We start from the raw sequence: 14,314 nt of genomic DNA, 5'->3' as shown, positions 1-14,314 counted from the left end.
TGTAAGACAAGCGCAGCTTGCCCTCTCCAAATCAAATGACAAACAAAATTCTTTTACTTTGTTGCTTTTGCAAACAACTAATTGATGGGTTCAGCCGTGGTATGGATTCTTCTCTCTGGAGATGGGTAATCCTACTGGTCCAAAACAACTGGACTATTGTTTTGCTAATTTTACATAACTGATTGACCTCAAATTATGGCTGACTTGATGTCACTTCCCCAAACTCCTGGTTTCCAGAAGCTTGCATCAGCAAGAGTATAGTAGTTGCTGATTTCCTTGTGGAGCCCTGATGGGGCACTTTTACACGTGCTCCAGGGGTAGGGAGGAGGAGATGCTATTGTCAGAGCAGCTCCAAGAGCCGCTCTAATTGAAGTGCCACAGCGTCTCGGGTGTCTCTGCACTTTAAAATGGCAGCAGGGGTGCTTGAATTAAAGCTCATTTGATGGGCCTTAGTTCAAGTGCTCCCACCACCACTTTGAAGCACAGGGACACTGATACAGGAGACACAGAGGCTGGCTGGAGCACGGTGATTACCATGCTCCAGCAGACTTGATTAATTGAGTCTTCTCCAATGCACTATAATTACAACACATCAGAGCACATCTACAGAGGACAGCAGAGAGTGAAGTTTCTATGTGCAACCTAATTTTCAATGTAAGAACCATGATGCTTCAGGCACTTCCATAAACACTTTATCTGAATTTCATTTCACTTACAGAAAATGATGCTATTTCCAAAGTTAATATATATCAAACAAACAATTAAATCCAAAAAAAAGATTACCTTCTTAGTGCTGCAAGCTGCTCATCTGTAAGTCCACCATTCTCTTCATGCAGGATGTACAGTTTTTCTTTCAGCTGGCTTGGTTTTATATGGAAACTTTTAAGAAAAATGTCTATGGAAAAATTATTCTTCAATTACTCACAGAGAAATACACAAGGGAAAGACCAGAACATTTCATATTTACTTCCCAGATAAAATTAGTTTCCACTTAATGGACACTAAAAGCTCAAGTGAAACCCAGCCTTTTGTTCTCTAAGTACAAGTAGTTGTAGCACATCAAAAATATATTTTGTTTTGTTAAAATAAACTCAATGCATGAGACAGAACATCAAGATACTGTTATCTAAAGACCGTCACAAGCTTACTATTCAATATTCTTGTTGAACTCAGACTAGTAGTTTGGAATAAAAGTGGCATGTACTTACATATTTATCTTTAATTTCTTACAATGCTTTGAAGATCAAAGATACTAAACTTGGTTGGTTGGTTGGTTGGTTGGTATTTTTTTGAGCTTGCAACAAGGTGCTGGATGACATTCCCAGAAACTAAAGTTTATCTGTAAGGGCAGATGGCATGCAAGCAATATAGCTTTCCCTACACTATGCTATATAATGCTCCTAAAAGGACTCCCCCTAATGTGCAAAGATTTCTTGAAATTCAATTTAGGATGACACTACTTGCTATACTTTCAGCAATATGAAGAAAAATTACATGCACAGATGGACCTCATATGAAACTACAAAAGAGGAACACAAATTATCAATTTGCTTCCCAGCACAGGTCAAGTTCTACCATTTTGAGCTAGTTGCCTCCAAAATAACTATCAGATTGGGCAGTCACAACTGCCACAGAGCCAAGGAGGGAAAAAAAGATAGAAATAGAAGGAAAACGGAGGAAGATGACGGAGACTTCTAAATGTTGAAATGAACTGGATCCTAGAATCTAAATAGAGGAAGAATATCCCTATTTCATTTATGGGAAAACTGAAGTCGAAAAGGTAAACTGACATAGGATCAAAAGAAAGTAGGGATGGAAGAGATCTCAAAATATCATCTAGTCCAGTCCCTTGCTGAAAGAAGGATTATCCCTGAATAAACCAACCCAGCCAAGTGTCTGTCCAACCCCTGCAATTTCTCTAGGCAGCTTGGTCCAGTCCTTGACTCATTGTCAGAAAGTTCCTCCTAACCTGCAACCTAAATTTCCTCTGACACAGTTTGAGGCCATTGTTCCTAGTCCTGTCCCCTGTGGACATAGAGAAAAGCCCATCTGCATCTTCTTTATAATTACCTTTTAGGTACTTGAAGTCTGTTATCAAATCCCCTTTCAGCCTTCTCTTTTCCAGACTAAATAACCCTAGATCTTTCAGTCTTTCTTTATAGACCTCTAATCATTTTTGTTGCTCTCCACTGGACTCTTTCTAATTTGTTCACATCCTCTTTGAAGTGTGGGGCCCAAAAAGTGGCCATAGTACTCCAGGTGAGGGGTCACCAATGCTGAATACAGCAGAAGAATCGCTTCCTTTGATTTGCAAATGACATTCCTATTAATACAACCAAGTATCCTGTCGGCCTTTTTCCAACAAGAACAACTTGTTGGCTCATATTCAGCTTACTGTCTACTATAACCACCAGGTCCCACAGTACTGCAGCCTAGCCAGTCATTCCCCAGTCTGTATTTGTGCATGCAATTATTCTGTCCCAAGAGCAGGACTTTGCTTTTATCTCTGCTGAACCTCCTCTGATTAAATGCAGACCATTTTTTCCAGTCTGTCCAGGTCATTCTGGATCCTAGCTATCCAGAGTGTTTGCAACTCTACCAAACTGTGTGTCATACACAAATTTTACTAAGCACCTAATCCCATTATCCAAAAAATTAGGCTAGGGACAGACATTACACATAAACCAGTTTAAATGATCAGAAACTGGTTTAAACCTGTAACAGAACAAGACATTCAGTGCACATAAACAAGTCTGAAAATGGCTGAAACTGGTCTGAGATGAACCTGGTTGAATGTAGTATCAGACTTAACTGATTTGGGTCAAACCAGTTTATGTAATGTCTGTCCCAGACCCCTTCCTGGTTTAAGTTAAATCCCCCAGCATCCCAACATGCTCTCTGGGATGGGCTCTGCTCCAGAGAGCTAAGCTGGTCCCTCCTCTCTGCTCCCCCACTGGAGCTCCGGCAGAGACTTGCCGGTGCAGTAGCATCTACTTGGCTTTACCATGCCCCTCCATCCCCACTTCTCACTGCTCAAACAGGGATTCCCCCCTCCCTCTCTCCCAAAGCATAGACTGTAGCCTTCATGCCTAATGCTACATGCCTAATGCTGAGAGGTGTCTGTGTAAGGTAGACAGGACAAAGACAGACAGAACAGAGTCCAATTAAAACAGAGCGTCCTGCCAGTGCCTGGCCATGTCCCCCTCTGCTCAGCACTGTGGAAGAAAAGGGACAACCACTGCAGACAAGTGCCTGAATTTCCTCATCCGGGGGGGTGTCCGTACACTTACAAACCAGTTTAGCCTAGCCAGGTTAGACTAACCTGCAAAGATTGAATGAATTCAGGCTCAGGCTTCTGTCCCTAGCCTTAATGATGATATTAAACAATACCAGATTCAGAACAGGTCCCTGGGGAATCCCTCTTGATACCTCCTCCAAATAGACAGGGATGACTACTCATTAAGCACAATGACCCAACCAGTTATAGATCCACCTTACAGTATAGTACCTTACAGTACCGCTATGCATTTCCTCAGTTTGTTAATGATAATGCCGAGGGAAACCATATTGTGTGAGACATACCAAAGGCCATGTAGCAGAGTCTGTTTCTCTGACTCCTAAGCCAGTCACTTACCTTTTAGATCACACCTTTTTTCCTTACCACAGATTTTCATTGACTCCCAGACATTTCTTTGGCTGTCTTAACATTACTTCTCCTGTCACTATATTACTGAGACATGTAGGCAGGGTAATGTGTTTCTTCTACAGGAAAAGTGAAGTAGCTAATGGCTTTATTTTATTAATTTTGGGTTATACTGGCCTTGGTGTGGGTTTCATTTTAGTTATTTTTCTTCCAAGTCACTCCCATCTTCCATCTTTACCTTTTTTGTTGTTTTTGAAAACTACTCAGTTTTTAAATTCAGCTTTTTTTTAACTTAGTGAATCACCAGATTATTTAAGAACCATGGTTTCTAGCACATATAGGAACAATCAAACTTCCCTTTTAGTATCAATTTAACTTTCAATCCATGGAAAGTCCCTTATAAAACATATTTGCTATAGTACAGTCCTTAAGAAAAGGACATTGGATCAATGAAAATAGTTACAACAAAAAGCAGGTGCAAGAGGAAAATGGCTCTCTCTGCACACTAGAAGTGGGTGATTTCCTAAGAGAAACTGGAATAATTTAGAAGATTAAAAAACAGTTGGATTATGTCTTTTATTCATAACAGTACTTTCCGATCACTCATTTAAATACTTCCAACTATTAGTCAGTGGATGCCATAATTCCAACAGGTTATTTCAATCCACATGTCCCAATTAAAACTTTATGAGCCTTTCACAATGTGCTCTTTCTTATCAATATTCATAAAGGTGAAATCATTACATCTTCAAAAATGCAATTGCCCCAGATCCTTTACGCAGGTAACATTTCTTTAAACAGTGCTAGGTTGTATAATTTTTTTGGCAAACCATCTCAGCTTATTAGAGAAATCAAAATAGTCTTTGAAGAACAATTACTCTTGATACTCTTATACTATCACTCCTCATTAGACTAATTGAAAGAGTTTCTCATCATTTTATGAGTCAGGTCAAAATTATTCACTGAACTGTTTCATTAGATCTGTGAACTGATTCCATGTTAACCCTCCTGCAGAACCAATAAATGGTACCCCAGATGCAAGGCAGACAGCACCAGCTGATGACCATTCATTCAGGGTAATAATTCACATCAGTAGGTTTAACATATCTGTGCCTACATATTAAAAAAGGTGACAGCATCCCAGGAGCTGGCAGAGATTTATCAATAACCCAACAGCCATTAAATTATATCAGCCCAGCTCTCCCTGTGAAGATATTTTAAACTCAGCATGAGAAGGAAACAGTATTGTATCATGCACTGGCACTTTGGGACAGTACAAGTGCATTGTAGCTAGGATTGGAGACTGGCATGTGGGTAATATTGGCCATAGGTTGTAATCTTCCCTTTTCAAAACACTATGAACACTATAAATTGTCTTATTAAATCGTTCTATTTAAAGTCAATGAGAGCCTTGGATTCTAAGTCTGACCCCATATGTCCCTCTTTTATGATAGTAAGAGACTCTACTAGTTGACATATAACTGCTGATTGCGCAAAAGAGGGTGAAAATCTGCCATAAATAAATATACCATCACCTTTTGCAGAAAGCTAGATTCTGAAACTGAATGCTAAGCAACAGCAAACAAGTTCATTCTTGGGACTTTTAAAGCTAATTTCTGAGCCACAGAAAATGCTTCTTAAAGCAGAACAGCATATCAGCTAGCATGACACTAGACTGTGGAAAGCAAGGATCAAAAAGGGGTAACTCAACCCCTTTTTCAGTGCACAGATGTCCTTTGCAGCTTGTGTTCACCCATGTTGTCTAGTTTATTTTCAAGCATCCACAACATTGGGCTTAAAGCCACTTTTCTGGGGGAACTATTTCACACCCTAAGGGATCAAACAGTCAGGAAGATTTTCCTGATATTCAGCCCACATTCCTCCTTTTTTCATTTTACCCCATTTCTTCTAAGTATACCTCAGCAAGGTAAGTAGTTCTTTGAATTGTTATTTGTGTGGCCCAAATGTAAAGAAATATGGAGAAACTTGACCTTGAAGTCCACTTTTACAAATGAACCAGAAGAATATTAAATTTGCTATATAGACACTTCCAAATAAAATGTTCTTATTTAGCCATGAGATTGTTTAAATACATGCACAGAGTTGTCATCTCTTGTTTTCAGAATATGAATATGCAGCTGTTGTTAATACACTTACTGAAGTTGTGCGCAATTTTTTTATTTAACATAATGCCCCGATTCACTGAAGTTTCATTGCCTGATGATACCAGCACATCCTGCATCTGAAACTGGTCATAGAGTCTAGACACATCTAATTTTCTCTTGTGGTAATCACATGATGCCCAGATCGATCTCTGAATCTAAAAAAAAAATAAATATATATATTTATATAAAAAGCATATATATATGCTTAGTTTTTCTAAAATAGGGGGAAAAAACTAGCAAAGTAAAAGAGCTTTCTTACATTAGTTCATTGTCAGAGGCTGCCTTAGTACCACATCTAAGGGAGTGAAGAGTATAGTGCTGCTGTTTTCAACCTCTAGCAGCCTAATGTTAAAGTGTTCTTCTCCTGTTATGAAAATAGATTCCCTCTATGGCTCTCCACTCCATTTCTGAAATAGGTAGCTTAACAGGTCTTTTTCTTGGTCTTTAATTTCTGTATAAATCTTTTATATCCTGAATGTGCCCAAGAAGCAAACTATTACAGCAGAATTTCCTCTGAAGTACTTTGGGTGCTACAGCAAAAAAGTCTGTGCTATATTTAGGGAAACAAGGGCAACCACCATTTGTGACAGTGGAAAAAAAATCATGTTCTCTGTTGGGTGTGACAGAGACAGCAGACTAGGTGGGCTGCAAGATGCTATTAGGTTCCTGGCGTGCACTGTAACCCCTCCTTATTCCCTCAAATCCTCTCCTATAACAATTCCCAGGTTTACCCCTGTCCAAGTATGTTTATTGCCAGACATGCCACCAAACTTGGCATCCAACAACTTGTGCATACAACTGCACAACAAATACACATGAATATTTGCTACAAATCTGCTTGCAAACTGGGCGCCTTGAACTGGGTGGGTGCAGATGGACAATCAGGCCCTTTTCTCATAACTACAAGGTTGAAAAAGGCCTCAAGTGCCACCTAGTCCAACCCCTTCCACAGCTTGAGGAGTCACTGCTCCTTTGGTGCCTACTCACTTCATTTTCAGGTTCTACTCTGATAACTGTGCACGCAATGTAGTTGCCAACTACACCCCATTACATGTTTTAAGTCTGTCCATCCTGACCCAACTAGTAGTTGTTCCTCACCTTGTCCTGAGGAACAACATCCCAATGAAAAGCTTTTGTTCTTTTCAGTGCTGGGGAGTGGCTGAAGGGCAGAGGGAAGGCAGGTGGAAGTGGGATCCCTGCCCTGACTGTGGGAGGTTGAGTAGATGATGGTGATGTTGAGGAAGTTGATTGAGGAGCTGAAGACTTATTCTCCACAGCTGCTACAGAACCCACAGTGAGACTGAGGGCTTCTTCTGTCCGCTCATTCAGAGACACAAGTTCCTCATATTCATCTTCGGAGCCATCTTCGTCAAAGCCCTCCTCAGCTCGTGAACAATTCTTCCACAACTGGCAATACTTTCCAATGAGTGATACCCATTCATTCTGGAGTTTGCTAACATCCTCTGCCATCTTATTCTGGACGCTGAATGGTATTCGAAACCTAAAATTTAAGAACGTATATAAACACAAGGTAGTGTAAATGAGAGGTTCCCAACCACTAGGCCACAGCCCAGTACCAGTCCATGAAGGGCTGGCTGCTGGGTCATGGCTGTCGAGCTCCCTGCCCCCCCTCAGCTGCAGGCTCCTGCCTCCCTGCCCCATCTTGGACTCCCATCTGTTGAGTGGCTTCCATCGCAGGCTGTCACATCTGGGTGGCAAGGCAGCCCTGGGAGGGAGGCAGCCAGCTCCATGTGCCCCATCCTGCTCCCACCGCCATGGCCGCACCTAGCGAGGCACTGCCCATGCAGCAGGTACTGGGGCCTGTGCCAGGCTGGACAGGACCCCCCAGACCCACCCATGGCTGGGATGGGGTGGATGTGGGCTGGAAAAAATCTGGGGTGGAAGGCAGGAAGGCAGTTCTGCTGCTTGCCCCTAGGGAAGGCAGCAGAGCCCCTTCTTCCTGGGCAGCCCCAGTGTGTGTCCCCAGGCCACCGCCTGTGCAGCCCCGTCCCCTACAGGATCCTGCGGTTCCCCTCAGCTGTGGTGCCACAACCCAATCCGATCCTCGCAACCCCACCCCACATAAAAACTAAAGTTAAAAATGCAAATTAAATATAAATATGCAAATTACAGTTTCTATACCTGGTCCACCAAAATTCTTTGAGTGAGTTTGCCGGTCTGCAGTATAAAAAAGGTTGGGAACCACTGGTGTAAATAACTTGCCAACTATTGTAACTACAACTATCTCTTTGTTAAGAAGAATGATGTTGGACAGTTTTGTCAAAGGAAACTAGCCCTGCTGCATCTGACCTTTTCAGACAGTTAATTGGTTAGGTGTCTAAACAGTTGAAGCTTTGCCATATATTGACTCTGAGCTGCAATTTTATCATGATTCCTCCTTTCCTCCTGAGGGAAGTGAATGGTCCCTGAAGTATTACCTTCATGTTCAGTGCATGAGCGAGTCAGAAACTCCTCGTAATGTCTAACTTAGCTGGTGAATGATTCATCTTTCCAGGCCCCTGAAGTGATGACTTGCCAGGGTTTCCTAGCAGTATTTTAATGTAGGCATTGAATTTATTTCACAAAACTCTGGAAGTTGTTTATATGGTTCATGTACCCAATCATTTCACACCCGTTCTGGCTATATAAATGGTTTAAAATCTCCTGGGTTTTCAGTTGCTGGATTCTGCTTCTCCTGGGACAACTAGACACATTGGTGTTCAACCTTAACTTTAATTGCTCTGCTTTCAGAAATTGTTATTTGTTAGCTATACTTACAAATAATTGTGTTCTTTGGTCTGGACTGTAAAGGTACTGCATTCATTCCCTTTATAGACTCTGACATTGCCACCTGACAAATGAATCGTATTTGCTACAGTGGCCACATTCTTGTCTTCTCCACTGTGGCCAATGCAGTGCAAACTCAATTCTCCTTCACGTAGCTGTACCAGGTATCTAAAGGACAAGGAATGGAGAGATAAGAGCATTCTTCACCTCCTAGTTATTAGGAGTAGACTTTTGCTTTCAGCAGCCAAAGAAATTTTCCCTTACTAATAAGCCTTCACACCCCTTTGATACTTTTTGTCCAGGGTTCACAAAATACCTTACCAACTTTCAAGAATTATGTTTAACACTGAAGTAGTCAGGATGGCTTTCATTTCTATCTTGTGCATAACTAAACTGAAGCACAGAAAGGGACCGCTGTGCCTCCTCTTACAGCGAGACACCAACAGAACCGGAATACAGTCCCAAGTGATCTGCCCGAGTGGCTAAGAATTGTATGCATCCACCTACCTGTGTTACTCCCCATGTTTTCCCCATTACTATTTTAACTTCCTTATTTTTCCTGTCTACCTGCTATATTTTATGGTTTAAATTGGAAGCTCTTTGTGGCAGGGACAGTCAGTTACTGCGTGTGAACAGAGTACCTGTCACAATAAGGCTCCATGCTTGGCCTGTAGACTTCACTGCAATAGGAGATTCAAATTCCCCTGCTCTACATTTAGATTGCATGCCCCACTTCCCCTTTCTCAAGCTTGGAACCATCTCCTCATTGGTGTGGACAAGAGAAACTACAGGAGTGAATGAAGGCAAGTAGTTATTACGCAGGAGGAGGACAGACAGGTAAACTAAAAGCTGTATATCTTGTGGAAAGGGAATCAGGTGACGTGAATTGTAAATCAGAACTCTGCTGAGCACCTGAATTGTGGCTCTGTACAAGTGTCTTCACCCTTCTGTGTCTCCTACCCTTTCTCTTACCTGTAGACAGCCAGCTCCTTTAGGCCAGTGGCCTCCAAAGTGGGGTGCGTGCACCCCAGGGAGTGTGCAAGAAAATCCATTGGGATGCAGGAAGAAAATATTGGAACTTCTATTTATATTTATTTTTTATCAAAAAAAATAAGAAAGAAATTAAGCTTTATTAATATTTAATATATGGATTGACACTGGCACCCTCACTCGGTCTGTATGTCAGACGGTCACATGTCACATACGGTATGCGAGTAGTATATGTATATAATTTATAAATAGATAAATATACATATATTGGGGGTGCATGCTCAAAAAATTTTTACTGATAGGGGTGCCTGATCAAAAAAGTTTGGAGGCTTTAGGCAATGTTTAAAACCCCTCTCCTACCTACATGGGACCCCTGCCTGGAATGGATGGAGCAGCCTCTGACAAGCTTTTCCCCTGCTCCCTGCTCAAGGGTGGGGTGGGGGGGAGGTTTAAACCTCCATCGCTCCTCTCCATTTTAGTGTGCCAGCCTGGCCATTCCCCCCACACAAGTGGAGAGCAGGAAAAAGCCTGTCAGGGGCTTCTCCACCCCCACCAGGCAGACCTCAGCTGAGGTCCAGAGTCAGATTCCCCACCTTCCCTCTCAGCCAGCTGGAGCAGCAATAGGGCTCTGCCTAGGGAGCAGGAGGGCAGGACCAACCCTGTTCCACTGGAGCAGACAGCACTACCCAGGGCTGGCAAAGCATCCTGGGAATATGGGGGACTGAGAGTTAACTTGAACTGGGAAGGGATCTAGGACAGAAGTTCCATAAACCAGTTTGACCCAGATCAGTTCAGTCTGATACTACATCCAACCAGGTATATCTTAAACCAGTTTGGGCCATGTTGAAAGCAGTTTAAGTACACTGAACTTCTATTGTGTTACAGTTTCTAATCACTTAAACCTGTTTATGTGTAACTTCTGTCCCTGGCCCCCACACCTGATTGTATCTTCAAGGATATTGCTACTCTGTACAAAACGAGGGTCCTATACTTAGTAACAACCTTGTGGGTTCACTATACATTTACATGTATCAGGGTGTTTTGTCTTTATAGCTAGCTGTGCTTTCATTTCTCTTCAGAGTTATTGATCTTTATCCCATCCTCCCCCCCAGTTCAACACTTTGGTTTCATCAGAGCTTTTTTTTCCCTCTCCTCTGTCTTCAAGGTGTGGCTGGTTAATTAAAATGTTATATGAGGAATTTAAACTTGCTTAGCTGCTCTGGAAGAATTAAACATAAAATATAAATTACCTTTATGCCCGCATGCACAGTCAAAGTGATAAGAATTGTTTAATGGAGCTGGCAATTATATTGATCTCTCCTTCCTTTAAACTGGGAACTTATGGCTTAATCGGATCTCAGGGTGTCTCTGCCATTATTTACTTTGCCAAAAAAAGAGGATTAATATCAAGTGGAAAATAACCAGGACTTTGCTTTGCAAGATAAATAAAAATCAATTTTTGTTTGTTAGCAAACTTGTTAAATGCAGGAAGATAACAAATCCAGAGACACTCCCGAGGATAACATTTACAAAACAAAGTAGTAGCATTATAGAAACAATTACAATAATTTCCTGTGGTTTGTGTGCTCTTTTGAGCTAACTGCCATGTGCAGCTATTTATAATATTAAATATTTTCATTAGCTTTTGATATGTGGGTTTTTTTCCTCTCCTGATCATTTGACAATATGAGCAATACACAGCTCCACAACACACTAGGTGGATAAGAGAACTGGTGACAAACCAAAAAACCCCTCCACTGCTAGGTCCCTAGTTCAAAAACAACTCAGGGAATAACCACCGTTATCACGTGCAACAGGCTGTTTATTAGCTTGTGTGAAATAACGTGGTCATGCCAATCTAGGTTCCAGAGTGTAATTATTCCTAATTCTAAAGTAATAGACCAATTCAGATCCTGGTTGGTCATCTAAGCAGCATCTTAGAATGAGAAAGAATATTTAAGGGCTGCAGCACAGCCATTTTTTCCCTCTTTGAGAAAACAGTGTCCTCTAACAGCGAACTTACGATGTACTCTTGCCTTCTCCAGCAACTCTGACAGCAGTCTTATCTCATTGCATTAGTGGTTGAAAAATAGGGTGATTGAGAAGGTAGAGAGAGGAAAAATGGTATAGGATGAAGAAGGAGGAAACTCTCCAGTCTCACCCATTAAAAATCATTTTAGTTCTAGCTATTATTATTATTAATTTATATTGTAGGAGTACCCGGGAGTTCTAGCCATGTGCCAGGGCCCATTATATCGGGGTTATTTTGATGCTGATAACAAAACTTATTTTATCTGCTCTCCCATTAAGGATAAACTGATCCCCTCAAATTGAATGTAAATGTGAACCAAAACAATATTTGATCTACATGCTAAAACTTTGCTTTAAGTAAATATCAGAACCCACAAAAAGTCCACAACTGAGAGAGACAAGGTACTACTATGAAGAAAAGTGCCATGCCGTACGTCACCCATTTCACAGATGCCAAACCATCTTCCTGCAAATCCAGAAGTCCTTCATGTATCACATCAAATACTGTGGGTCTGCCAAAGTAGGACTCTGCAGGTCTCCCATATGAACCGCTCTGAACAATTTTGCCCATAAGTTGCAATATCTGTAAAGTAAGTGACCACAGATCATGTGTTTTTTATACATCAGGTCAGTTCCAAAAAAGGCCAGGTGGCTGAGGGGGGCATTTCTACTCACCCATATATAAAATGAGAGAACATCATACAAAGATAAATCAACTGCTGAAAAATAAGTATGGATACCACTCAACTGAGATTCCCTTTTATGCCTGTATCCCTGAACCAGGGGTGTCAAACTCATCCAGCTCCATGGGCCAGATGAGCACCCTGCTGCCATGCCCCACTGGACCAGCCTTAGGTACTGAGTCTGGCATACACAAATTGTCCACAAAACAGATCATAAGGCTCCATAGGCCAGATCTGGCTCATGGGCTATATGTTTGACACCTCCATCCTAAACATGTAGACATAAGCACAGGATAATCTCTTCCTAAAAGGCATATTATAAAACATAGATCTCTTTGTACATTAGCTATGAAAACTATTATAGAAAGTAATAGTCAGGCTTTCTGTAAATCTTCTAGAACTCCATTCAAAAACCAAGTAAAATGCTATTAGCTTTGGTTTCACTCCAAACACCATGCTTCTGGTCTATTCAGCTGAATGCAATCAAACACACCTGAATAGAAATATGAGCAAACTAAGGGCTTATGTATCCTTGAAAGTAAATGCAGATTGGAGCAGAGTGTGAATTTAAAGTGCAGTAGCTGTTATTCAGGAATATATGTAGGTGCTCTTATTCTAGAACAAGGGTGCTTTTCCTATCTAGCTTAATTCACTGTGAAAGCAGGTTTAAGATAAACAGCAACAAGGCCCTCTACTACTTCTAGTGAGGGTACATAAATAGAAATGTGCCATGTGCAGTTGGGCCTAATCGCTAAGGCATTGGCTCCCTACCTCGGGGCACAACCCAAATCAGGGTTGTGGGGGGTCCTCAGTAGGGTCATGAAGGGCCCGCACACTCATACACGCACACTCATGTGTGCGACCCAGGAGCAGTGGGCAGGCGGCGTGGGGCTGCCGCACACAAAGGGGACAATGGTGGCTCGCCCAGCCCCAGGCCACTGCCACACTCCGCTCCCAGCAGAACCTGAAACACCGGGCTGGGAGGTCCTGTTGGTGGCCAATTTAGGGTCGCAGCAAAAAAAAAGAGATTGGGAACCACTGCGCTAAGGGCTTAAGTCAAAATCTTTTATCCAAAAACCTCTCAAAACTTGAGGAGAGTTTGAAATGAAACCTGCCTTAAAATGTTGAAAACTGATGTACTTAGTTTACTTCGTTACTTTACTTTAGTTTTTAATCAAGTGAAAGATTTTAGTAAAGGGACATCTCCCTGAAAGAACATGATGTGACTTCTTTGTAACCAAAATGGCTGCTCCTGTAGAAGGCTGGCTCCTTCACAGACTAAAAGATGCAACAAACAGAAGACAAATGTTTGATATGAGTTGCAACAACCCCACAAAGTCAAAGGAGACTGAAGAGGTGTGATTAGAAACACAGGTGGAATTAAGGGGAATGGTTTATTCACTAATTTATTCATGGAAATCTGGGAATCTCATCAGAGTTGAAGCATTTCTCTTTTAAATGAGCCTCCTTAGATATCTGTGTAACAGTAAAGTATGTGCTTTCGGTTGTTGCGTATAGTTTTTCATCATAGCGGTACAGCTGAGAGTGGTGCATGTCCAGGCTGCTGCCATAGGCCTGGCTGGATTTTGCTGCCCAGTTCAGGCCCAGCGTGATAGGCCTGGGCCACCTCTTGTCCCTTTTGTAGCTTATGTCCCAACCGAGCAGTGTGGCCAGGCACTAGTTGTAGTTCAGGCCCAAGCCAAAATAGGCCTGACCTTTCCTTCGAGTTTTTTCACAGTTTTCTGCCCAGAAGAGCTGGGATTGGGAGTAGGAATTTTGGGGTGCAGCATGTTGATGAAAGCCACAGTTCACCCCTCAAAACCACCATGCAGAAAGGGGGGGTTGGTGCTCTACCACTTCTGCAGGAGCAACAGAGCGCCTTGCAATGCAGAAGGACCCACACTCTTAAGTAGCTCCCTGCGGCGCAGCGAACTGAAGGAACAGCTCAGAGGACTCTCCAGTGGGGGCCCCCCACTCCAGCCCATTGCTGAAGGGCAGATATAGGGATGCAGGCC

General features: G+C 42.1%; 1 protein-coding gene across 1 annotated transcript in view; it reads right to left on the bottom strand.

Annotated features, from left to right (window-relative positions):
• Positions 1-14,314, bottom strand: part of LOC109292661 (formin-F-like) — a 68,352-nt gene that overhangs the window by 22,529 nt on the left and 31,509 nt on the right. Inside the window, exons 5-9 of the mRNA XM_019510213.1 lie at positions 12,051-12,199; positions 8,587-8,763; positions 6,907-7,309; positions 5,801-5,963; positions 784-895 (exon numbers count right to left, since the gene is read on the bottom strand). Coding sequence (XP_019365758.1) covers positions 784-895; positions 5,801-5,963; positions 6,907-7,309; positions 8,587-8,763; positions 12,051-12,199 — 1,004 coding nt within the window. The remainder of the gene's footprint in view (positions 1-783; positions 896-5,800; positions 5,964-6,906; positions 7,310-8,586; positions 8,764-12,050; positions 12,200-14,314) is intronic.

This window comes from Gavialis gangeticus, unplaced genomic scaffold, assembly GCF_001723915.1.
Source record: "Gavialis gangeticus isolate Ggan-Ray unplaced genomic scaffold, GavGan_comp1, whole genome shotgun sequence".
NCBI classification, from domain to species: domain Eukaryota; kingdom Metazoa; phylum Chordata; order Crocodylia; family Gavialidae; genus Gavialis; species Gavialis gangeticus.
Note: the sequence above shows the minus strand (reverse complement) of the source record. Positions and strands in the feature narration are given on the sequence as shown.